The following is a 26927-nucleotide window of genomic DNA, read 5'->3' as shown; positions in this document are numbered from 1 at the left end:
TTTAATAAAATCACATTTGACGAAGATCTTGTTAGTGTTGCACAAGTCGGAACACATGAGCGTGACTGCCTTTGTAACCCTCCAATTTGCATGTTCACTCGAGCACAACAGTGGTTAGCACACACTCACATGTCTTTGAGCACAACTTGTGTCTTCACAATTATTCACTCCAAGATTTCATCAATAAATTGCATTCCCAATCTACTTTTGGTTTTTTTCTTTCATAATTGTCTCCACAACCCTTTATGCACAAAAGAACACAAATACACATGCATAAAGCGATAAAATCTGAGAAAAGTAATGCTCAATGTAAGCAAAAAATACTTCGTATTACTAATACACAAGCGCATATCAGAGTTATTAAAATTAAAAAAACTTAAAAGTCTAAAACTAAAATCGGCCGTCATCCCCATCTCCCCGCTCTTTTCTCCTCTGACCGGTGCGATTTTCGGAGGAGAAATAAAGGAAATCAAAGCAGGAGAGGAAGTAGACTTTTTTTAAGTAGGAGGTTGATGGTGATGTCGGGAGGAGAGAAACGGCAGCGAGATGGGGATGACGGTGGCACCGGTGAGAGGAGAGAAGACAAGGAGATGGTGATGACGGGCGGTTTTAGTTTTAGACTTTAAGTTTTTTTTTTTTAATTTTAAAAACTGATAAGATGTGAATGATGTGGATGTCACATGGGCATCCACATCATTCTTGTGAGAACTTTGCATGAGCTATTTGGCAAGAATAGCTTTACTAATTTATGATCCACACAAATGGATGTTTTCATACTCATTAAATCCAATTGTTTTTTTTTAAATAAGGGGATAAACCTCACTTTTATTGAAGAAGCAAAAACAAGTACAGATAAAAAAAGACGGGAATTGAGGCAAGGGTGTCAGGCTTGATCCAATCAAACTAGAAAGACATCACTAGTAATGATGTGCTTCCCAGAAAAACATAGCGGATCAAACAAAAACGCAAAAAACAAAAGAAAGGAATCCACTGCTAGAAGACAAAGAACGGCAGAAGGTGTTAAAGGTCTTCACCAGCTAACTAGGAGGATCAAGGGTGAATCATTCCCTAGCCGAGAGATCTGCAGGGGTGTCTGGCATTGCAGAAGTATCACCGGGACAATTCGAAGCATGTGCATTGCGTAAGTTGAGAGATTGCTTTATCTTCTCGGATGCTTTGTTTAGAGGTTGTTGTTGGTGCCCTGAAGCTGCAGAAAACAATGAAATAAGCATATTAGTAATTTTAATAAACATAGTAAAATAAGGTAGATCAAGTAATTGAAAATTTTGATTATTCCGTACCATCCATACGTTTCACATGATAGCTCTTTTGATAAGGTCCCAAAGGATATGGAATTGAGAATTCAGAGAAGATAACCAGGTGGTCCAAATTAAAGAAACAGTTGGAGGAGAGGACTGCAAGGCTAAGCATTGGTTGAAAAATAACCAAACACGCTCCGAGAATTCTCAGTTAAAGAATAAGCGCTCCATTGTTTCAGAGTCTTTGTGGCAAAGAACACATGTTTATGTGGCAACTTGTATGTTATAGTCTTTCTTGAAAAGATTTGAAAGTGTAAGTATTTTATCATCCCATGCTAACCAACATAACAAGGAGATTTTGCTTGGGCATCGTATTTTCCAAAATTGGGAATATAAAGGACTGCGCGTCCCACCATCTATTAAAAACTTATAAAAGGATTTAACCATGAAGGTACTCCTTTTGTTAAGTGTCCAATTGTAGAAATCCTTCTGGTCGTGAGAGCAGTCTGGTAAAACTTCTAGAAGCGAGGTAAGATCCTTGACATTAGCTGTGTGGAAAAGATTTTCTGGAGAGCTAAGTTGCTGACAGAATTGTCTTAACGTTATCCATAGAGAGGTGCGATCATTGAATAATGATGGCTAGATATCTTTAAGGGGATGACCAGAGTACCATCTGTCATACCAAAGAGCACTGGAAACTCCATTTTTAACAGTTTTGGAAATACACGAACAAAAAGGGTTCTACTATAGAGTTGATCCCTGCCCAGAAGAAGGATTTATTTTTATGTGGAGTTTGGAAAAGAAGTACCAACTGTATTGCTAACTAAGAATTTGCCTTGATAATTTTGTCTCAACATCTGTTTAGATTAGACGTAATTTTCCACCACCATTTTCCTAATAAAGCACTCTTGAAATCTTGGAGATTGAGAATTCCCCATCCTTCCATGTTACGGGGATCCTTTTCTAGGCTACCATACTAGCTCCTTTGGAGCCCATGTCTGGTCCTTTCTATAAAAAGTTTCTTCGAATCTTATCTATTTCTTTTATTACCCAAACAGGTAGTTTGAACATTGACTTCCAATAGACTAGGACTGAAGAAAGCACCTAGTTAAAAAGGGTTAGGCCTCCACCTAAAGATAAGTATACTGCTTTCCAAGGTGTTAGCCTAAATCTGACCATTTCAATGAGCTTTTGTCCAGTCTTGGCATTTTTGGCGCTTTCGAGATAGAGGAACACCTAAGTAGTTGATTGGTAAAAAAAATTTTTTGGAGCAGTTTAGAATCATTTCTTGAAAGCTATAATTTGTTGAACATATGCAACTTTTTGAGAAGTTAATGGAAAGACCCGAAGATCCTTCAAAAAGATAGAGAATTAATTTGATTATTTGAAGGTCTTAATCTCCTCCTAACGAGAAGATTAAATCATCTGCATATTGATGATGAAAAATGCTATATGAGTGGTTTAACTGAATACCTAGAAGAACTTTGGAGGTAAGTGCATGCGTAAACATAACACTTAAAACATCTGCTGCTAAGGCAAATAGAAGTGGTGACAATGGATCTATTTGTCTTAGACCTCTTTTATAGCGAATGTATCCCTGAGGAGACCGGTTGATGATAATTTGGGTCTTAGCGGATCTAAGGTTGGTGTGCACCCGATTTATCCATCGAAGTCTAAAACCTCTAGAAGTTAGAATTTCCAGTAAGAAGTTCCAATTTAGGGAAACAAAGGCTTTGGCGAAGTTTACTTTAAAGGCATAACCAAGAAATGTTCTTTTTGGAGGTGAAAGATTAATTCTTCCAGTTGAAACGATGTTGTCAGCTATGTACCTTCCATTTATGAATCTGGATTGTTTATCACTGACCATATTATCGATCACTGAGCTTAGTCTAGAGGCAAGAATCTTAGAAATGATTTTGCAAATGGAATTAATTAGGATAATAGGATGGAATTCAGAAACTTCTATAGTTGTATTTTTGGCAATAACTGCAATATGAACCTAGATTAGATGATTAAAATTAAGTGCTCCTACATAGAAATCGTCACATAGTTTCATAATGGCATCTTGAAGGATGTTCTAGTGTTTCTAAAAGAAAAAGATTGGAGATCCATTTGGACTTGGATCCTTGTCAGCATTGAGGTCGAACACCGCTTGTTTTATTTTGTCTATTGTGAAAGGGGAGTTCAAGCATTAAAAGTTCTACTTGCTTCTTGTACAGGACAAGATTTTGCCAATCTAGAAGGATTCCATTAGAGATGGGAGTATTAAGTAGATTCTGGAAATGATCTAAGAAAATTTTACTAATTTCTTTCTCCCTTTTACCAATTGCCCAAGATGACGAATGCAAGATATATTGTTTTTATTTCTCCTGCCATTCACTATTTGGTAGAAAAATTTGGTATTTGAATCTCCTTCTTAACTCCAGGTGATCCTAGATCTCTGTTTCCAATAAATTTCTTCTTGGTTTAGAATAGAGAAAAGTTCAACACGAATTTGGTTGAGGCGTGAAAATTCTGTTTCTGAAAGGGATCTACTCTCACCAATCGTGTCTAGATTGCTTAACTCCGCAAGTAGACTTTTCTTTTAGAGCTTAGAAGCTCCAAAAGTCTCGTTAGCCCAGTAATAGAGATTAGATTTCAGATATGCTAGTTGTTTTGGTAAGAACAAAGGCTCCACAGCCTTTCAGATTAATGTCCATCCACCACTCCAGAATTAAATTTTCTAGTTGCTTGTTAGAGTACCAAAATTTCTCAAATCTAAATCGTTGGGGTTGTGAAAGGTGAATCCCAAAATCTAAGCAGATAGGAATGATGTGTTCTTCGCCAAGTGCACGGGTCGCACACGAGTAATACAGTGGTACCCCGTTAGGGGTAGGGTTGTCGAACCTCAGGGACTGGACTTAAAGTGCTAATCGATCTTCTGATGTTCAGTCTAACAAAGATTTGGTAAAATATTTAATTAAGTACTAGTAGTGAAAGAGTGAATGATGGTAGAAATCAGGGAGTTAGGTTTGTGTTTTCAACTACAAGAGAACAATGCCCCAGGATGATCCCTATGAGTTATAGTATGCTGACTTGATTAAAATGGTTACCATGTACATTCTATGATTGAAGTGTATGCCCTAAAGCAATGTTGCATCTATGGTTCTCAAACACACCAAGTTATGCCAAGATAACTAGATTACCAAGGCAGCTGTGCAATTCAAGCCATCAAGAAATGCAAACACAAGACTAAACACAAGAACTTCGTAATCATTAAAAATCAAGTAGTCAAGTATACAAAACCACATAATTCAACATCCCGGGGCACCATGGACGGTTAGCCCCTCATGGATGGGTACAACAAGAAAGACATAGATGAATAGCAAGAGAAAGAAGACATGACTCCCTTCTACTCAAGATGATCTTTCCTTTTTGAGCTCCGTATGCTCAACCCCACTTCTCTTGTACCTTCGACTCCTCCTTAATCCCCTTAGAGTGTGTGATGAAGCCTGATCTTCACCCTCTTCAGAGTCCTCCTGGTGGAGAGTTGAATCCCCGACAAAAAAATAAGGGCAAACCCTAAAAACTGGAGTTAAAAAAGGCTGTATTCAAGCTTGACACAGTCTAAGCATGATGGTGCTTAAACCGTGTTTCCATGGGCAGCTTTTGAGTGAATCGGCTAAGTGTTCTCCTGTGATTTTCAGTGGGAGGAAACGCGGTCATGCTAGGTGCGTATTTCCATAAGCATGATCATGTTAGGAGTCCCCGGCACGTGCTTCTCCTGTTGAGAAGAACAACAATTCCAACCTGAGAGATTCAGGGGAGGGACACAGTTGTGCTTCGACTGTGTTCGCCCTGGTGTCACTCCCCTGCAAGCTTCTTCACTTGGTCCGCACCAGGTTGGGAGATTCAGGGGGACAGAGCACGACTGTGCTCTGCTCATGTTGAGCTTGAACACTTAGCATTTTTCTCATTTTCTCTCATTCGATGACCTGATTCACTCCAAGTTAAATCGGGCTCCTCTATTCCTGCATCATTCACAAACATACCCAGAATAGCACCAAATATACACAAAGATGTGCTAAAAGACAAGCAAAAGCATAAACTGAGGGTAAGAAAACATTATATGAATTACACTCATCAAGGAGAGTGATCTAACCCAAACATTGGAAGAACATATTGAATAGATCTGGGATTTAGCGAAGACTAATTATGAAAGTAAAGAAAACGGTCTAATTGGACCCAAGTCGGATCTGCTTGACCATTAGTCCAAGTAAATTGATGGCCATGAATAGTGGGATCAATATGGTTTAGATCGCTTAAGAGATTTTGAGAGGTAGAAAGATCTCTTGGGTTGACATCCCCTTTATTTTTATCTTGCAAGGTGAATACGATATTGAAGTCTCCACAGATCACCCAAGGTAAGGCGTGTAGACTTCGCACTAAACAAATTTCACTCTAGAAGGTAGATTTGAGCGATCGTTTATTGGGTCCGTAAACACTTGTGCAAGCCCAAACATAGTTGTTTGAATGATTTGAGAATCCTATTATGATTGAGAATATCCCTTTGTGAATCAGGGTTCCGCTGACTTGAGAATGATCCCAGGCAGTGATGATTCCACCTGCTGTTCCCAGCGCTGGTATGAAATCAAAAGAGTCAATGTGTGGACTTCCAATAGATCTCCAAGTTGAACTGTGAATTTCTTGAAGTTTGGATCCTTTTGAGCAGACTACATCTGCTTAGGTGGAAATAATGGCATCCTTAACTAAGTGGCGTTTTGAGGGTCGGCCTAGACCTCTAACGTTCCAACTTAAAATTTTAATTAAAAAAAATAGAGAGGGTCTAATTGTTTGATCTCGAAGGAGAGCCTTGGGAATGTGAGAATTTTGAAGCCCTATAAGCTTCCAAGGAGCGAATCAAGTCTAGACATTTGTGCTTATGATTAGGTGATCCTAGAAATTTTACACCACATGAATTGCTATAATTGAAAAATTGTGAATCCGACCAAGTAGAGAAGACAGAATTAATGAGATTAGGTCTACTTTCTCTTGGATCATCAGGTATTTTCTTCTTTGTTGAGCGAGCTAGGAGGGTACAGAATAAACCCAGCTTCCTTGTTTCAGTGTCCAGAAGACTTCTTGGTTATGTCGCTCCTTCTGACTTGTTTTGGTTCAAAAGAGACAGTAGGAAGACCTGAGGGTGTTGAGACTGAAAAAACCACTGCTGCGATTTTCTTTGCATCTCTTGTTTCTCCTATTGCCTTTTCTTCTCTAAGAGATTCAAGTTGATCTATAATACATTGATCAGAAAATCATATTATTGTTCTGTAAGTCATTCTTCAAGTGAATATTATTTTCTTCGTCAAGAAAAAAGATCATCCTCTGCAAACTCATTTGCTAGGATGTCTTCATCTTCTCCATAGTCAATAAGCTTATTATCGGAGGGATCTTCCCACTGAGTGTTCTGTGGGGAAGGATCTTGTGAGTAGAATTGGTCAGAGTTGATGCTTGGAATATGGGTCAATCCACCATGGATAAAAATCCATTTATACCATTTTGGAATTTTGATTGTAAGGGGTGTAACTCCAAATGAGTTGGAAGGATTCCTGCTTGAGAGGGTAGAATATTGATCGGAGGAGTGATCAAATCTAAAGAAATGGAATCATTCTCACTGCAGACCAATAAGTCTGAGGTAATCTGATCATTAGAAAGTGATTGTGAATTTAAAAGAGATAAATCGATTTTACTGGAATTAAAATGAGATAAATTCGCAGCAAAGAGAATTCAATATATATTCAACCATTTAATTAAATCCAATTGTTTAAAGATTTTTTATTTAAGTATATATAAGTATATATATATATATATATATAGAGAGAGAGAGAGAGAGAGAGAGAGAGAGAGAGAGAGAGAGAAGGACAGATCGACACACGTTAAATCATGTCCTGAACACAATCAATCTGTTATGGCCTTGAGGATCTGGTAAGGTTTATTATAAACCATGCTACTTACTAAATGGGTTAAAGTTTCCAAACCCTAATGTGACATTGCGTTCCATTTGATATTTTTACTATATTCTAAATATGATTACTATTAATTTATATAACCCATTTATCTGTTTTATGTTTTTAACAACACATTCTATATATTAATAAATTAATGCACAACATTTCCATTTGAAGCTGCTCATTTTTCTTGTTAATAATCAAGTCAATCTGCCTTTTGAGCCAAACCCAATTTATATCAAACCCAAAGCCTTCTAGATTATATATATATAGAGAGTGTGTGTGTGTGTGTGTTAAGAGTTTGGTTGACCTAATGCTTACAATTACACCTAAATGTTTTAGTCATCCTAACAACACTAGTTCCACCCAAGATTGGTATTAGATGGAGAACATTGGAGTTGGTGGCTGCTTACCTACATAACTCTAAATCAAATATATACATATATATTTATATATTATTATATTTATTCTGCATTCTCAAAACCACTCAAATTGTGATCATTTGTTAATATGTACATGCTCTTTTTCTTCACTTCCACTTTGCCCAATCACACAACTTCTCCACTCGCTTATATTATGGACTTGCACTTCTCATGATACACCAATTTGTTTTCTTTCTTGTTTAAAATGCCCTCATAAAGTATTTTAATTATATATGTACACTTTGTATATACCCTTCAATTTTCTAGTTTTTTTTTTTTATTTTTGAAGAGTTGAAAATGTATTCTTTTATGGTTTGTATGGCCATATAATTTTGAGAGTTTACATGCAAAAATGTTTAAAATGTCTGTATTTATTTATAGATTGTAAAATTTGTCAACATTTAACTATTTTTTTTATGAAAAATAATTTTATTTTTTCAGTGCAGCCATCTTTGGAATAAGCTAAAAGGAAAGAAATTTAAGAGTGATAAAAAATTTGAAATAAATCTTAATTATTTATATACATAAATGTAATGTCTTAAACTATTAAATAATAAAAATATGGAATATATAGTAATTATTTGTTTTTAAAATTTTGTTAGCAAATTTCAGGCATATATATATAGTTGCTTATAGAACCCTATAAAGGTGGGTTGTTGCTAAAATGCCCTTGAAAAAAAAAAAATTCTATTTGTATATTTAAAGATCAACTTACAAATCTCATAAAAACATGAATTTCATCTTAAATCCTACTTCTCTCCCTTTTAAAGTAAATTAAAAATAGCAAGTAAAAAGTAATATAATAGTTTTATAATTTTTTAATAATTATTTGTAACGATAAAGTCAGGTAATCAAATGCTAATTATTTGTGTGTATATTAAAAGATATATATAGTTTTATAGAAGTGTAATACTAATAACTTAATTTTGTGAGGGTATTAAAAAAAAACCCATAAAATTCTCAGAAGTTATAATGGCCTTTATGGAAAATAAATATCAACTTGTTTGAGGGACTATTCCATAATTTTGCAGAACAAGCCGTTAAATTTCTTCAAACCCGCCTATTTATACTCAGAAGCGTCGCTTTTTCTCACTCAATAATCAGAAGAAAAAGAGCTCCTTTTTCCCGGAAATGGAACCCTCGTTCCCATCGAATCGCTTCTTCTTCGGATCTCCATCGATGGAGGAGTCCTACCACTCTCTCCCCACTCTCTACTTGGCCTTTCTCTTCTTCTGGTGCTTCTCCACCTTGTCCTGGTCCCTCAACACCTGGAGGCATCGCCGCTCCCAGGTATGTGGCTACTTCAGCTCTTTGCTGGATGATTTTATTTGATATTTTTATCTATTTGATGTTTTGTTGTTGTTGTTGTGGCTTTGGGTTGATGTTGTGGCAGACGAGCAATTTGCAGTGGATGATGGCTTTGGTTCCGATGGTCAAGGCTTTACAGTTAGGGATGTCATATATCTTTTGGTACATATATGTTATTTCTGGATTTTTTGTTTTTTTGTGTTTTTTTCGATAAGATTTTTCTAAACCCTAGAAAGGTTGAGCTTAATTGGTGGAACTCATACGCATATATGTATATTAGAGACCACTCGCTGTTTTCATGCTTGATGTGGCATTTTACTTTTTAAATTGGTTTTCTTGATTTTTGAGTAGTTATGATTGAATAATGAATTTATAGATTGAGTTTTTGTTTCCTTGAAGAGGGATTTTTGCATTCTGTGATTGTCAGTGTTATTTCCTTATTTGAGTGGTATTAGTCTATGATTATTTATGTAGAACTCAGGAGATCATAACAACACTGATGAGACGGATATAATAACTTTTGTAGGCATGATATATATTTGAGCTTGTGAACAAAATTTAATGTAGATGTATGTGGACTCTTGGTTCTGTACCCAATGAAAACCACTTTAGCAGTTTTCAATTTAATGACAGAAAGGAATTTATATATATTGTCACTAAGTTAAAAAGAATTGAATGCTGTCATGGTGAGTATCCAAGTAAATGAACTCAAGGGTCACTTTGCTTGAATCATTAAGCTGAAGATAATTGTTGGACACAGAGAAACTAAGGTGTGTTTAAGCTTTGTTTATAATGTGGACCTGAGATACAGGACTTGGCATACATGCTCTTTATGATAAATAGACAACCATAAATTGCCTCAAGATCTTCTGCAGTCATAAAATATTTGAATTTTTGCTCACCTTAAAAATTACAGCAATGAAGTTCAAATAGGATAAGCATTAGCAAGTAGTGAAAATATAATTACACAAAAGATTAATTTAAGATGTATGTATTAAAGTCTATATGCATGTTTAAGTCTGAAATTAGCAATTTTACCCCTTTAGTGATAACTCAAGAAAATTCATCAAGAAGTTGGTTCTATTTATTTATCATTTTATGTTTTTAAAAATTCATACTTTTATGACAGTTTTATTTTGTTAAATTCTCCAAAAAAACATTCATATTGTAGAGCGCTCCTTGCAGGTACTCTTGTATTAAACTTCAGATGTGCTCGTTGTGGATGTCTTTTGGTGTCTATGTCTCTGGAATAATTTTTCAGACAGCTTATTTTGTGTCTTTTATGCTCATTTCGCATGGTTATTGTATCATGTGTGAGCGCCTTTCAGTACCTGAACGGCGTACAACTGCTATATCAGGATGCATCCTCTACTTGGCTCTAGTCGGGTATAAAGCTGCTATTCCCTACTTCACAGTAAGTCTTGCTTTGTCTCCCCTGCACGTCTTCACTTATAACAACCATTGCTGTTTCCTTTTCTTCTATATGAACCATTAACTGAAAATTTGTGGAGATGATTTGAAATAACAAAAGCAGTTGAGATGTTATATTTTTCTTCTTGTGATTTCCATCATTAGTGATGAGCTTTTTCATCTTCTTTTGCATTTTGCTTGAGAATTTTAGTAGTTTATAGTACCTTTCGAATCTCTATCAAAATTAAACTTTTGATGTCATGGCAATGCAGGTGTTTCTTCTGCTAAATTATTCTGTAGCATTTTATATGATCTTCCGGCACATTTCCCAAAATCTTCTAGTATTGCGTGAACAACTGAATATTATAGAGGATGAGGAGAGTCCAATGCTGCATGATGTATTGCAAAAGAAATACAAAATGTTCAAGTATGTGGCATCTTCTCAAAAAATGTATGTCTTTATTAATTCAGTGAATAGAAGTATTTTATGGGTTGCATGCAGCTTTTTGGTTTGGTTTTGCACCATTCAGGAAATTTCAAGGGACAATGCAGATTGTAGCTGTGGCAGAAATTCTCGTATGAATATTACATTTTCCATTGAGCCTGCAGTTTCCACATCTATCTGACAAATTGAAGGCCTCATTAGATTTTCATTATTATTGACAGGTCCATATCAATGTTGATAAAACACCAGATAATTATTGGTTCCGTTTGTTGGTTCGGGAATGGACACAGTTCTGCATATTCCTGTACATTGGGTAGGTTAAAGATCAGCATGCACATCACTTGTGATGGAATGAATTTTGCAATATACATGTCACTGGAGTTTTCTGGTTTGACTGCATCCTTTTGAATTTAATATCAAATTATGCTGTTATACATTAATAGGTTGGTCTAAATTCTTTATATAGTTTGGAATTTTACATATATTTTGAATTTTCAAGATAATTTAAAATAGTTTTATACAGTATCTGTATATATATATAGTTGGGTTATGTCTCAGTTGTTGTTCGTTGCTGCATCTTTATGTTGAATTGTAAATCATATCATTGGCAAAATTAAGCAGTCAATTTTGAGGTTGTGAAACGTTTTATCAAACAAATGTAAATCCTGAAATATGTGTTTGTTTGTTTTTGATTAAGATTCATTTCTATAAATATTATATGTAGGGTTTGGGCCCTTTGGAGGTTAGTTGTTAGATCATCTGGAAGTGTGATTCTGATCAGTACAAGATTAAATGGTCACTCTTAGTTTTGGTGGATGATGGTTAATTTATCAAGCTAAGATGTGTAACAAATGTGGTTTTTTTTTTTAATTTTTTTTTTATTTACAGATGGACTTTCAGAACACGTCAGGCCTCATCACATTTCTCTGTTGTGCCCACTTTGAAATCCAAACAGAAGATGATGCTGCCCCCCATATACAGCATAGTATGCTTCTATTCTTTGATTTGACTTTTAGTCATTTCCAAAGCTTATTTTATGCATATGCATATCCGAACTCAATTAATTTTTAAGCGTAAAAAGCCTACTGACTTCACAACTAATATAAGCTTCACATGCTATGCAATTTCACTTGCATGAATGAAGGAATTTTCTGATATAAATGTTGAATTGGTTGATAAGTTTAAGGGAGTTTAGGTCATGGCCCAATCTCTCAAACGAGCAGGGTTGAAGGCGTAAAAGTCAATTTCTAGCCTATCTGAAACTTGTTGCTGTCCAATATATATCTTAATAAATTATTAGTCAAGCACATAGAATATAATCAAACTCAGAATTATATAAGATAAGGTGCCTTGATCACATCACTATGTTGGAGATGAGTGGAAACCAAGGTTTCTTTTGAAAAGTTTGAAATCAAGGGCAAGATTGTAAGGCACTAGTGCTAATAAAATAAGCCCAACAAAGTATCAGATGCATTACGGAGATGAAGGACTGCCAACTTAACAGCAAAAATGCAGGTAGAAAAATCTAGCTGAAGTTTGTGCCTAAGTGAAGCATTGTCAACTTTCATTCTGATTACTTCCTTCCAATAAAATCTTTGAAATTGTTTGAACTAGGATTCATCAAATACAATTTGTCACATTTTAATATGATAAAGCACACCTTTGAAGTACAATTAAACTAAATTCTACAATATTATATTTCAGAAAATAAAATTATCTTTCCAAGCTCCGAGGCTACTTGTTTTTCATATGTAGCTCTGAGATTGCTTGTTCTAATTAAACATAATTATTTGCCAAGTGTGCGCGCACTCCCATACAAGACTAACAAAACATGCATCCAATGGCGTGCATTCATTAAAACATTGATTGACCAAGTTTTATGAAATCATGGATATGTATTAAATAATCCCTCTAAACATTTAATTGTAGAAATAGTATTTTCCGATAATTTTTATTCTTACATTAGCTATAGAAGTTTGCAGTAGAGATTTTTTTTCTTTGCTTTAAAGTAAAAATCAGGAATTTAATCAAGTTGGGATCTCACAGTTGGAAAGTGAGATAATCTGGGTTCATTTAAGGTGATGTTTGAACAATAACATTTATGAAATTTATTTTTCTGACAAATGTTGTCATATTCCAAATATATCTTGTAAATCCTGATGTCAATTGCTTCTAGACTATATGATGCCTTAAAGACAACATAGATATTTATAATGTGCATTCCTTCCTTGTATTGTTATGTTATATCAACATTATGTAAAAATTGTGTAGTATATTTTAAACATGTTTCTCATCCTTATTCCCATGTTCTAATAATTTAGAATGTTGTAGGAAATGGATGCAGCCAGTTTCAAAGGTTTTGCATCTCAACAATGGCATGTTGGAGTGGTAAGCCACTTATAACTTTCTACAAACTAATTTTGTCTCCTTCAAGCTAATTGCATGTCGAATAAGGTCAGAGAATCTATTTCTTATTGAAGTTGTTTTATTCTAAGAAATATTCCCTTGATGAATGTTGTCTCATCTAAATAATAACTGAAATGATATTTTAAGAATATCCATTGCTCTAATCCAAATCTAGGAAGCTGTAGGAAGGAAAAGTAAATCCTTCACACCCTGATTTTCTTACATTGCCAAAATCAGCAAGAGCAATGTATACTTTGTTTTTACAGCCATAATCTCTGCGTGGACAAGTACTTCATTATGATGATCTATATTATCCTAGCAGTTGTCAATTATACTTTGTTTTCATATCTGTAAGGTGGTCCTCTATAATTTTCTTAGAAGCACTTCCTTCATATCTGAAGAAAAGAATACATTAATAAAAGGAATAAAATCATCCTTTTTCTTCCATATACCTAATGAAGCGCATGGCAAATGAAACAATTTATAACAGCTTATAGGCAGAACCATCAGATGTATGTTTTCCCCTTTGCACTCTCCAGTGGGTTTCGCTTTCCTTGATTTTCAGTGCTGTATTAGGAAATACAATGCAATATTAATGATTTCATAACGCATTGCATTGTTACTAGGATTTGGTAGATTATGTGATTTATGACAAAACTACAATTGTAAATTTGCAGCCAACTTCTTTTCCTCCTCCCCAGTGTGGAAAATCATCGGATTCTTTGCTGGTCATAGTTCAGCACCCTGCTCTGGTGAGTAGAGCTTCTCCTGAAGTAACAGCTGATCTAAAACTGTCTACTGCAAGCATTGATGCTACAAACTTATTATCTCAGCAAAACAGTGATAAAGTTTGGGTTTAAGTGAATAGAAAGAGTAGGATTATCCAATTTACAAAGGAACAAGCATATCTTTTTATTTCGGTTTTCACTAAATCCGCACCCACAAGGGACATGTACATGTACTTTTACTAATGTCAATCAATTCGCAAAGCAATGCAAGTTGAAAAGGTATTGATTCTTTTCGTTGTTGGTTTCCTTTTGGCTCTACAACAGCTTCTTTGTGCTTGGCTATCATAATGGTTCAATTGCTCATTCCATACTTTAAATTGATAGCTAATCTTTGTTTCTGTTTTTTATTTTTATTTTTATTTTTTTATTTTTAAATTTTATTTTGTTGCATTTCTCAATGGAAAATTTCCTCGAAAATTCATTCAACATGAGCAGGGACTTTGTATCGCCATGATAATTAGGTTCCTAAGACACTTTTTTGCTAGCATGATATGATTTGTGAAAAAATTTCATTTTTTTAATCATTAAGAAGGGGCACTGCTTAGTCACTTGAGCTAAGACCCTTCTGAAACACTTGGTGAACCTCTGGATTGGTTTCTCGAAAGCTCACTGTGGTTGAGAGAAAAATATTATTATTATTGAAAACTAGATTGATTAAAGCAAATATTATATTGACCTAACAAAGCAATATGAAGAATTGTTTGTTTAGTTTTGTCCCAAAATATTTTTGCCTTATGGAATTCGTCTTACATGTCAATATAAAATGATATGTAAGCTATGAGAGTAATTGCTTGTTTTGTTTTGTCTCAAGCTCTGTGATTTTGTCCTTTTAGATAGTGTGTGTCTGCTTGATTGTGCTTAGAGCATTCCCATCCAATGGATGAAAGCGGTTGATATATATATATATATATATATATATATATGGATGCAATAATACATAATGTATGTTTAATTAGAGGATAAGGTAATGGGATGTAGTCTTTTTGGTGTTTGGTTGACGAGATAAAGGATAGATGAAGGAGAGTGGATGTTGTGGGAACTAGCTATAATTAATATCTAAAACATGCAATTAACACATAATTAGCGATACTCAAAATGAATATAGAGAATTTTTCAAGATTGAGCTAAGATCAAGTTTGCATCCTGCCTCTTAAGGATTTTCAGTGTCACTTTAATCATTAGAGTACAACAAACATGAAATTTGAATAATCCTCAGCCTAGCACACCTCACCAAACTTGTTGCTTAGAATGTTACCCATGAACAGAATGAACGAGGTTTGAACGGCACTAAAAAGAGGTGGATGTTTGTTTTTTCTCATAGGCAACTAAGGGCAACTAATGTTTTCAGACGTAAAGTGTATTTTTAGCTGAAAAGTGAACTAAGCCTCATAGGCTAAATCTAGCAGTTATCGAGTATATCGATAGTATTTGGTTGCTCAAGTTTTCTTAGAAATATAGATGGACATGGGGTAATATAAGAAGGGTGGATGTTTTACAAGTAAAAAAGCAGCATCGCATGTTAGGATTGAAATCACACGTACATGTTAAAAAGATATTTGGGGTGCAGCTATTTAGTTCACCCCTTATCACACAATCATTACTTACAATGAATACAAGCCTAAATTTGGAATTATAGTATAAAATTACTTGCATGCTAGATCCACCAAAATTGAGTTCAAATAAACCAATCTACAAGAAAGAACCAGAATGTGATATTATTGGTAACTGCCTAGGCTCGTTTGTACAAAGAATGTTTGTTTTGACATGCCCTGTCTTGCAAAGGACATTCGTATATTCATTAGTACATTCATGTTGTGTCATACATACATATTACATAATCTTCTTTTCCTCTATTTGAGTTTGCCGCTTTCGCACAATCATTCATGATAAGTCTTACCTCAAATCAACTACCAGAACTCAAACTTAATTGCCAAATAAGGTCTCAGGTTTTAGGCAAAGTTAAAAGCCCTCATGTCTAACATGATTCAGGCCAACGTCTACATACAACATTCCATGCTTTTGTTTCTTACAAGCTGTATTGTATCTGTAACATAAAATCGATAGGTTCTATTTTCAGAAGATGATCCATCAGCAATCTCTTGAATATTTCAGCCGCATCTTCTGGAATATATTCAATCATCTATGACAATATTTGTATCAGTAGTATACATCTCCCAGTTTTCCATTCATTTCATCAGTTCACACAACATTTTTGTATCCACATTAAGAGCAAACAAATTACTCCCAGACATTCATGCAGATTGCAGATACAAGTATCACGTAAAACCGAAGTCACGCTATTATTTTTGCATGTTACAACAGAAAAAAAATGTATCTTGGGAATCACAACAACAATAATGGTTTATTGTTTGTAAATAAAGTGAAAATAAAAAATGCCAATGATTTTTTCTAATTTTACAATGAAACTTGATGAGCCATGAGGGCCTTAATTGCAAAGGCTCGCGCCTTGTTCGCCTCTCACTAATTCTGTTCAATAGCTGTCCTGAGAACTAAAAGTCAGAAATAAACCAGATTTTTCCGGCACCCCTTGATTGGTAGCAGACTATCATTAAAGTTACACCATTGGCTTCAACAACAACCATATTATTTTCCCTTATATCTTTGGCTTCTTGGCCTTCACAATGAAGTCATCATCGTCATCACTGTAGCTTACTCTTTTCTTCACTTTGGCATCTCCGTTCTTCGTGACCTGAGATTTATTTGAGCTTTCTGGTCTCTCAGACTTGAAGGACTTTATCGGGGGAGATTTGATCGGAGTTCCTGTCCTAAGCTGCTGCTGCCTCCTCTGCTTTTTCTCATATGCTTTCTTTGCTTTATCAGGGGGCAGCAAACCATGCTCCATCATCCTGCATGTGAATATTGTTAATTGATGACATACCGGCATACTTGATAAAGATCCACAGCTTCAAATGCACAATTTAATGAGATCCAAATAATTTAAAACTATGACTTTGAAATGCAGAGAATGTACCGTGTTGCTTTTTGCAGAATGGAGATAATTTTTACAAGGTGTTTCCAAATAGAGAAAAGGTATAAGATGCAGATTTGAGAATACAGGTGATAGATAAACCAAGCATCTGCATTGACTTCCTTTGCCAATGTTTTATTAAAGATCAGAAATACAGTTTTCATAAAACTAAATCTCATTGATAGGAGTTATTAGAATATGGACTAGAATAAGGACAAGCATATATAAACAGAACATCACACTGACATCAAAGAACTTCTATTTTACCCAAAGAAGTCTCTTACCCATGATTGCACATTCTACACTCAACCTGCAAGCTATTAATCATCCTGTAAAATTATGAAAGACATCTCATGTTTATTTCTAATCTAGCTGCTCTATTATTGTGTTCAATAGGCCTTTTCAAGTAAATAAGTATTGATAAACTGGAGGATTCCAAAATTCTTATAGCCCTCGAATCATTTCTGCCACAAAAATTACTGTTTCCAGAGGGCATTTCCTCATAGCATATTAAGCCTCATCTGAATACAAGCTAATAAAAATTCTCTTCTCATGATCTCCCAAATTGTGTGAAAATATATGATTATGCTATTATACATTGGGAGTATGATATCACAAACATAACACAGACTTTGGACAGTGATAAAATCATGTTAAAGCCTCCAAATTCAAGCAAAGCTGTATGGGCACATGTGCACATAATTTAGTCTCAACTATCTAGTTGACTTTGAAAACTCAGTGACCAACCCTGTACCATGATATTCCCAAATCTTTTCTTCCTGTTTCCATGCCAATTTTCACTTTCCTCTGATATATGAGCACATAAACGCGTCAAAATAAAAATATGTAAGGAAGATATACAATACCCTTGATCTGTCTACTCAAACTCTTGCTCTTAATTATTAATTTGTTGTTGACTGAAGTTACCCTCCCTTCTCAGGGCCTACACTTATAATTTTTGAAGGTAATATTTCATTTAGTTTAGCTTGTGAAGGGCAATTAACTCAAGGAAATAGAAACTAGTTCCGAAGTGAATTTGATATAATTGGAAAATCAAATCCATTTGGAAGGGTAAGCATGCTAGCAAAGCTCAAATCTACACAACCTTGTTCATCAGTGTCAGATGTTTAACCAATAACTTCTCAAATATAACTGCTGAAGAAAACATGGATTGAATGATCCAATGCACAAGAGAGTTGCAATTCTGAGACCCCTAATGAAGATTTTTAAAGATTAAACTTCTTAAAAATAGTAATTTTTCATTAGTTCATCTATGTAGCAAAAGCTCGACTTGCTTAATGTCATCCATGATCAACAGGAAAACTATTTGCCATTGTTGTATGGCTTACATCAAGAAAACCAAAAACAAGTTTTATTCAATCACATCCAGAAACAATCTATATTACAGAATAACAAAATAAATAAATAAATAAAAAAAGCATTACATCAGTAATGAAACCGGTGTTCAATATTGCAAGAAAGGAAAAATGAAGAAGTAAAAACTCATAATTAGAACATCAAAACATACCAAAATTCTGCCATTTCACTTGATGGAATCTGTTTTGACAACGATTCATAGAATATCCTCAAAGGTTCTCTCTGCAAAGAGGATCAATATAATGGATAGTTATTAGATAAACTCTTGAGCTTCGCCCAAAATAAGTTAAGAGACAGATTAAAGCTCAGCAGCAAATCAAAGACCTCTTCGGGAGGATCATGCTTCTGTCCTGGCAAAGTATAAACTTTCTTCTCAGTTTTTCTTTTGACAGTTGTTGTCTTCGTGAGTGTTTTTGATGAACGCGAACCTGAATTTCCTTTGACCTTTTTCCCACATAGAAGATTGAAAGAAAAGACATAAAGAAACCAATAAGCACAAAGTTGCAACAGCTGGAACTAAGGAACAAAATAAATCAAATATGATGATATAAAACCAAATAATAAAAAAAAAAGGGCCACAAGAGAAACCATGGATTAATATGAAACATAATGAATCAAACTCAATTTGGTAAACAGTGAAGAACTTCAAAGGAGCGGCAAAATAGCCAGCCAAATTGTGAAACCATTTCTAATAAGATTTTGGCAACTATGAATAGCTAAGCTACATTGTGGCTCCTGAATAAGGAAAAAAAAAAAGTTCCAGTTTTTATCCACTATTAATTCAAAGAAAACTATCCTGACAAGCAATCAACTAATAAATCAAATCAATCCTCCAAAAAGAAACATTTTCAGCAAAATCCAAGCATAACAATCATGAAAAACATACCCATACAAAATCTATCATAATTTATTAAACAAATTCACGCCCTAAAACCATCAAAGTAGAACATCAAAATCAACAAATCCCTAAATGGATAGATCTTATTAACTCCCTATATAAAGATGGCATCTTTTCTTCATCTACCTCCGATTTAGTAACCACTGTGACAGATTTCTGCTTGGAATCCGACCCTAGCTTCACAGAGCCCTCAACCTTCTTCTTCACCTCGGGGGATGCCAGCACAGCTTTCCCCTTCCCATCCGGCTTCGGCTTCGCCGCGCCCCCGCTCCCCTTCATCACCGCCGTGGATGCCATCGCCTACCAACCAGAACCTGCGGCGAGATCCGATGATCGATGAGAAAAATACGAGCTTGGGGAGCTACGGCGAAGGCTGCGAGCTTTGTTTGATCTTGTTTGTTTCGTTCTCCGTTCTCAGCTGAAAACGGAAGAGGAAGACGTCATTCTCAGACTTCAGGGGTACTTTTGTCATTTCGGTTGACGTAGTAGTTATTACTTATTTGGTTGGGTTTCCGGGTTTTGGAAAATATTTGAGAAAATTATTTTACTCCATAAATTTTGTAATATGATTATTTAATGTTACATGTCATGTCATTTTATTTCATTATTTTCCTGAAAAACTCGCAATACATAATTTTACTATGATTTTACATTGGACCAGGATCCATCACATCCATCATTAAAATAAAAATGAGTTTTTAACTTTTTTTTAACCTTAACCTTAATTTTTTTTTATTTATTTTTTATTCTTACAATGATGAAGTACATTAATTTTATTTGTCAAAATTTTATTGGCCAGAAAGACCATAAAAACATTTTATTACTGTATAATAGAATGTACAGAGCACTCAAATGTACTAAAAAAAAAAATTCAAAAAATAAATTGTGTTTTTTGTGTTTTAATGATTCTAAGGACATGATTCCGTAATTGTCAATGGCATAACTAAAAATCACCAACGCCAAGAGATTGAAATCTCATCTAGTCCTTAGTTATGCCATTGACATTAATTACTATGAAACCCAGATGTGGTTTATTCTCACTTGTTTGATTCCTCAAATTAGTGGTTTTTATAATAAAAATAATTTTTTGGGATAATTACCAATTTATCTCTTTAGTTTTTTTTTTAAAATCTATTAAATTTTAATTTTTCAAAATAAATTTATTTTTTAAAAAATATTTTAAATTTTTACTTTTGAAACCGCAAGCATTCTTGCATTTCTTTTTTAAAATATACTGTGTTTTAATTTGTTTTAAAAAATATTTATAAATTTTGTAAAATCAATTTGGGCACTAATTTTTTTTTAAGTTTCTCTTGCTACAATGCTAAAATGGTATATTTACAATAATTATGTCTGATATACATATTATGTAAGATGTTAATATTTGATAAATATTTATTTTGAACTAAATAATTGGTGATATTTTTTGGTTACATATCTCTACAACTAAATATTATATATGTATATATACCCACAAAATTATTCAATATATAAATATGATTGTTTAATTAGCATATATATATATATATATATATATATCTTGAAGTAATTTTTTTTATAAATTATTAAGACCCAAATTATAAGAATAAAATATGTATAATGAACAAATTTATTCTCTATCCAAAACTAAAAAAAATAATGATGATTAATTTTGTTTAAAATATTTATACGTGTACATGAAACTCAAATAAAGTTATATGTGGAATGAGAAATGTTTTTTAAAAGACATTGTGGTTGAATGGATTCAAAAAATTAATTTTTAAAGAACATATAAATAATAAATAAATTAAACGGCAATGGATTTTAAAAATTGTTCAACAATACTTACTGTGTTAATAATAATAATAATAATAATAATAATAATAATAATAATAATAATAATAAAAATGATATTTAGGCCTAATAAAATTACATAATGACATGGATGCTCGGTTGCCATCCATATCATTTACTCTCTCTTTCCTAATCATCATTTCCCATAAAAAAAACAAGGTTTCATCGACCACCATTTGTCCCACGATGCCATGACAATGCCGCTTACCCCATATTTCCCTCGCTTGGTATTCTTTCCCCTAAAATATGCACTAAATCCACCAAGTTCCACCCACATTCTTGTATTGCCTCCACACCGCCATACTTGTTGCTTTCCCTTCCCTCTCATTCACACCTTTTGTCAAGCCCCGACCCATGGTTGAGTAAGCAACAACTGCCACAATACTTTCAAGTAGGGGATACAAGTCTTCCTAACCTTGAACTACTGTAAGGTTGCTTGGTATCTTGTCCTCAATATAATCTCCAAAGCCCTGAAAAACCTACGCTAAACAAGATGATAATGTGAAAGACATAACAATATTCTACAATTTTAATACTGTATAACAATACAAAAGAATAAAAGCTTTTCAGGAAAAATATGAGGAAACGACAACAACCTGAAAGTCCAACACTTGAAAAAAAATAGAAGAAGAGAGGCTGAATAACTCGGTTACTTAGTGAGCGGGTGAAAGCAATTGAAAAACTCATAAATACCATCAAATATGGAAATGTGTTACTTATACCTTCCCAAAATGATAGTATAAATCACAACATTCAAGAATGAACACAGTAAGTAAAGGTAAGGCATGATACAACATACATGAATGAATATACACAAATAATACCATTTTCATAACATGAGTTGATCAAAATAAATTTCTTTTCAAGTAAACATCAAATTTCCAACAAACTCATGGAAACAATGCTTTATGAAAACCATGTCAAAACCATCAATGTAATAGATAGCCTCAACAAACCCTCCATCTCTAACCATGACCATGGCTAGATTTGGAACCACCAAGATAAGCATCTCTTGGCGTTTGGGACACCCGCGTGGTGACTCCGGGCACCGAGAGCATGGCACACCTTTCAGGTTTTCTACATGCCTCCTGAAAGGGCGAATTTCAACGGAGTTCTCCACGCCACCCCAACTAGGTCGGACCGTGGATACTCTCTTACTACAGTAGGTAGTGCAATGTGACCCCATGTCACCATCAAAACCATCAAACCATAATACCGCATGAAGGCCGGATATATAAATCATCATAATGTGCCGAAATCTCAACAGGATTTCATAATTTTCACATAAACATGCCCCCACTCAGAGAGTGAGTAATTTAGAAACATCGACTCTTGTAAACACAAGTTTCAACATGAAACAATATTCTTTCTCAAAAATCAAAGTCACTTGTATTCAACATTTAAATACACATTTCAAGAAACAAGGTTTTGCAAACACAAGTAATGCATACTTGCAATCTCTTCAACGAAATCATCTAAGATCAAAATAACAATTTCAAGAATCATAAATAATTTTTAAGGAAACCTTTATCAAGATAAAATATCATTTGAAGTGGATGAAAATCAAATATAGCAAAGTCATGCATGACATCATATTTCATGTAACCAATAATCCCACTCACAAACTTGCCGAGCCACACTACTCTAGTGTTAATCCTCCACTAGTCCTTCTATCAACTCCAATAATAATAAATAACCCACATTTAATATCAACATCATGACCATAAACACAAATACACAAGTTAGGATTTAAATATCATTACCCAATTATGTTGTCTCTCTTTAAGGGTCATTAATTCATTCAAAGACTTCTTACTCGAAATAATATGGTAACCTTGTCATCTCCCATACTTGAAAAGATTATAACTAGAGAGACATAGGCGAGCTTGAACTTAACTATTCTTATAAACCTTCATTCCGATCTTCTACTTCTACTAATTCTAACAAGATAGTTCATCACTATTATATTTCCAAATCCATTACATCAAGATAATCTTGAATGCACATTATAACTCAACTAACCCCAAGATCCATCATAAATACAATCATTCCTAACGGTCAATAAAAATTCACTACAAGTCTTCTTTCACCAAGATTTTTGGTTTACTTTAACAATAATTAAACAAACTTCTCGACAAATAAGTAAATTTGCCTTCAAATAAGAATAATCCATCGCCTCATTAAAATCCATACTCTAATTTTTCCTAGGTTTAAATCTATAGATTTACATAACAAAACCCAATACTAACTCACCCTAATATTATAGAAGTTAGATTTATCCAAAATTCAACTCCGGAAAAATGATTAAAGAAATTGAGTCAGTAATACAGTAATGCTACAGTGTCATGTGGCCTTCCATGCAGCTTGCATGGTTGCCCACATGGTTTTCAACCAAGTCCATGCAGCCTGCATAGCGCCTGTACACACCCCTATTGATCCTTGATTTAACCATATGCACCTTAATTAACCTCAAAACCTTCCATGGAATATGTAACCCAATCATGAGCATAAAACCCTATAAAACCCATTTAAAATCCTAGTATCCATAGATATATATACACCATGACATCTTTAGCTTTTCTCAATACTTATAATTTAACCAACTTCTTTTACTCATTCTACTAAATTTAGCTATAAACTCTCTTGCATCTATATCTCTTAATAACCCAACACTTTGCTCTAAAAAACATACTTTCCCCAATGCTAACACACACATTTCCTTCTTCTACTCTTATTGATTCATGCACAAAATCACAAATACATCCATGTATTTTCCTCCTAAACTCCTTCCGATGAACACAATTTCAAGCAACTACCATACATTCCAAGTTTGTCAACATATACAAGGTGCCCAAACTCAAACATTCAATAACAACACTATGCATTTACAGCCATCCTAATTCCTCTAAACACATCTCCAGTCCATTAACATCATTTTTCTATCAACATTTCTCACAATCCTTTGATCATTGTTTACATTAAATACTCAAGAGCATTTTATCAAATGGCTCACATGCATTAACCAAATCTCCACACATTACTTCTAACATAACACATAAATATAACCCATTTACATACACCATTCTTCAAACATTTTTATTCAACTAGAAATGGGCTAATCACCCTGTCTAATACATGAGATCCGCTTAATTCTCTTATATAAATCGCAATGAATCTCCCAAAGGTCTTCAATTGTCATAAATTAAGTTAACATCAAGTATAGAGTTTACTAAGTAACACATAATGAATCTTGGCAAATAAAATAATAAGAAGCCAAAATATATAAACAAAACCTTAAATATCGAATAAAATCATCAAATAAATTCTTGGAGATCTCCTAATTAAACATGGTATGATACTCTAACAAAACAAAACCAAGGTTCCGACAACATCATGCCAAATCAACACCAAACCAAAACAATACATCATACAAGAGTTAAAAAGAGATCAATAAGGGTTTGGTTAGCCCACTCATCTGAAATCTCCTCCTCCGCCTTACTTCTATAAACCTAATGAAAACAAGAGAGAACAAGGGGATGAAGCATCCTAACTTCCCTAGGGTTAAGATCAAGAAATAAAATTTGAAATTTAAATGAAACACAAGGTTACTTACCTATAACCATCAAGGGAAAGAAGATGAACAAAGAGGGGGCTAGGGTTTGCAGCCCATTGAAGGAAGATAACATTGGAGGAGAAAAGGGCTGAAGCTTTTAAAGAAAATCTATTGTTGCTACAATACCACCAGTTATTACAGTGCGGAATAAAATCTACATTGTTGGGCTGAAAACACTACAGAAGAAGGCTTAGAAAATGAGGTTATAACACTTTTTTGCCTCCGCTTCTCCTGTGATTTACATCGCCATGACCTTTGAAGCCACCTTTCTCTTCTTTTCCACCTACTCCGTTGCCTTCATGTGCTAATTGCCCTGTCTTTTCTACCCTTTGCCATTCACTGCTTCGACGCTGCCATTGTAACTTTGAAATCTCTTTCATCTGACACACCCTTAATTAGCCCCTTAACTATGGCATACAATCTCGCCGAGGCATCCACATTATTAAGTAATTTTATTAGACCTACATATTATTACTTGTAATAATAATAATAATAGTAATAATAATAATAGGAAAAATTAAAAAAAAACTTATGGTTTCCCAATTTTGTGAAATAAGGACAAAAGTTTGTTTGTTTGTTTGTTTTTTTTTCTTTTTTAAACTTTGCAGTTTTTACAATTACAAAAAAAAAGAAGGAAAAACTATTAAAATAAATCCTTAACGGTGTTAACCCATATGGGTAAAATCATCAATTCATTTAAAAAACCTTTTATGCATAAAAGACAGCTTTTAAATGAAATAACAATTTTACCCCTATGAGTTAACACTTGTTAATGGTTTTTTCTTTTTGTTACTAGCTAAAGAAACACATAGTTATTAACTTCTATCCCTATTTTGCAAAAACTAGAAAAATCACTAGGGTTTTTGAAAAAATTTTCAACTATAATAAAAAATTAAAATCTAACACAAATTTTTTTATAAAAAAATTAAAAAGTATCCTTGTGAACACCGAAGGCTTCAAAAACTTCAAAACAAGCAAAATAGCTCCATGTCACTTTGATAAATGAAATGGCCTAGAACCATTGTTGTAATAGTTGAGTAGTAGTGTAATTAATTTTCATGCAAAATGTTTGGTGTTTGACTTCTATGCAAAGCATGGTTGAGGATGTAGTGTGAGAAAAAATAAATTTAAAAAAAAACACCTGGAAGCCATGCATTTTGGCAAATATACAAGGGTGAGGCTAAGCCGGGAAAAAAAACCAATAAAAATACGGATAAATAAAACAAAAGCACATGAATCTAATAAAGACTTACATTACAAAGATGATGCTCATTAACTTTAGGATCCAATCTTAGCACTATATAAATTAGCAATTCAATCTAAAGACTTAACATAATATCAACAAAGTAACATCTTACATCTAACAATATTCAATGTTCTGATTGCACACCATATTCAAACCAAAAAGCTTCAAATTTTTGTTGTTCTTATCAGAACACTTGGATTTATTACATGGCACAGAATAGTTTCATAAGAAAAATCTCAGCTTTCCATAGGGAAAGAAAAACATACAAGACTTTCTCACAACTGTCGCAACATAGTGTCTAATATTTTTAGTATTTTAAATTATCTTGGTATTTTGTAATTATCTTAGTTTTATTAGTTATTTAGGGCCCGTTTGGTGGACATGATAAGAACGAAAAGATATGATAGACTATCATATCCTGCTACTATCCTTTGTTTGGTGTGCCAATAGGATGTGATAGTCTTATCTTATTGGCTCACTTTATCATGCCGCCCACATGATAATGAATTCTATGGGGGGAGTTAGGATAGAAACTGGGGGGATATGATAAAAAATAAATTTACCTTTTTGTCCTATTATTTGGTTACTCTCCCTAAACTAGGGTTTCATTGTATATCTTCTTTTGATCTTAATGCTTGGGACAAAAAACTTGTCAACAACTAGATATGACACTAATTTCACTATTTAAGTAGGAGCAGTTAAAGTGTTTCTACTTCGATCTCGTGCTTGAGTAGATTATTTTTCATCTAAATCTCTTTTTTAATCATGTTTTATTTTTAGTTTCTCTAGTTCAATGATTTTTTTTCAAATTGATTTTGATGTGATCTATTTATTTTCCATTATTGAGTTTGTTAGTTTAGCTTTATGCTATGTTGATAACTTTGTGTATGATTTTTCTCCAAAAAAATTGGTATGGATTACAATATTTTCAAGTTGGTGATATTGC

At 33.8% G+C, this 26927-nt stretch overlaps 2 protein-coding genes across 5 annotated transcripts; one reads left to right on the top strand and one right to left on the bottom strand.

Annotated features, from left to right (window-relative positions):
* Positions 1 to 8757: 8757 nt before the first annotated feature.
* On the top strand, positions 8758 to 14254 carry LOC120257997. 4 transcript variants are annotated; one of them, XM_039265328.1, is made up of 10 exons: positions 8758 to 8958; positions 9062 to 9138; positions 10162 to 10390; positions 10659 to 10813; positions 10917 to 10962; positions 11053 to 11144; positions 11556 to 11573; positions 11720 to 11816; positions 13163 to 13219; positions 13915 to 14254. In XM_039265328.1, exons 1-10 carry the CDS (start codon positions 8800 to 8802, stop codon positions 14095 to 14097), a joined length of 1113 nt encoding a protein of 370 aa, XP_039121262.1. In that variant the 5' UTR covers positions 8758 to 8799; the 3' UTR covers positions 14098 to 14254. The 4 variants fall into 4 exon arrangements, with proteins under 4 accessions (XP_039121262.1, XP_039121260.1, XP_039121263.1 ...); XM_039265326.1 differs by having other exon boundaries at positions 10659 to 10837; XM_039265329.1 differs by lacking the exon at positions 11556 to 11573.
* A 2045-nt stretch (positions 14255 to 16299) lies between these two features.
* Positions 16300 to 19732, bottom strand: LOC120257865. Its single transcript, XM_039265151.1, has 4 exons — positions 19416 to 19732; positions 18716 to 18835; positions 18543 to 18613; positions 16300 to 16892 (listed from the first exon to the last, which is right to left on the bottom strand). The coding sequence occupies exons 1-4, from the start codon at positions 19584 to 19586 to the stop codon at positions 16640 to 16642; spliced, it is 615 nt and encodes a 204-aa protein (XP_039121085.1). The 5' UTR covers positions 19587 to 19732; the 3' UTR covers positions 16300 to 16639.
* Between the last annotated feature and the right edge of the window lie 7195 nt (positions 19733 to 26927).

This window comes from Dioscorea cayenensis, chromosome 4, assembly GCF_009730915.1.
Source record: "Dioscorea cayenensis subsp. rotundata cultivar TDr96_F1 chromosome 4, TDr96_F1_v2_PseudoChromosome.rev07_lg8_w22 25.fasta, whole genome shotgun sequence".
NCBI lineage: Eukaryota > Viridiplantae > Streptophyta > Magnoliopsida > Dioscoreales > Dioscoreaceae > Dioscorea > Dioscorea cayenensis.
Note: the sequence above shows the minus strand (reverse complement) of the source record. Positions and strands in the feature narration are given on the sequence as shown.

What these genes read in the sequence shown, in the direction of transcription:
- LOC120257865 (XM_039265151.1), bottom strand. Translation starts at nt 19,586, where the DNA reads ATGGCATCCACGGCGGTGATGAAGGGGAGCGGGGGCGCGGCGAAGCCG. An exon ending in AGCATGATCCTCCCGAAGAG is followed by an intron (nt 18,614 to 18,715) that starts GTCTTTGATTTG and finishes TCCTCTTTGCAG; the next exon opens with AGAGAACCTTTGAGGATATT. An exon ending in AGTGAAATGGCAGAATTTTG is followed by an intron (nt 16,893 to 18,542) that starts GTATGTTTTGAT and finishes ATTCACATGCAG; the next exon opens with GATGATGGAGCATGGTTTGC.
- LOC120257997 (XM_039265326.1), top strand. Translation starts at nt 8,800, where the DNA reads ATGGAACCCTCGTTCCCATCGAATCGCTTCTTCTTCGGATCTCCATCG. An exon ending in GGGATGTCATATATCTTTTG is followed by an intron (nt 9,139 to 10,161) that starts GTACATATATGT and finishes CGCTCCTTGCAG; the next exon opens with GTACTCTTGTATTAAACTTC. An exon ending in TAGCTGTGGCAGAAATTCTC is followed by an intron (nt 10,963 to 11,052) that starts GTATGAATATTA and finishes TATTATTGACAG; the next exon opens with GTCCATATCAATGTTGATAA.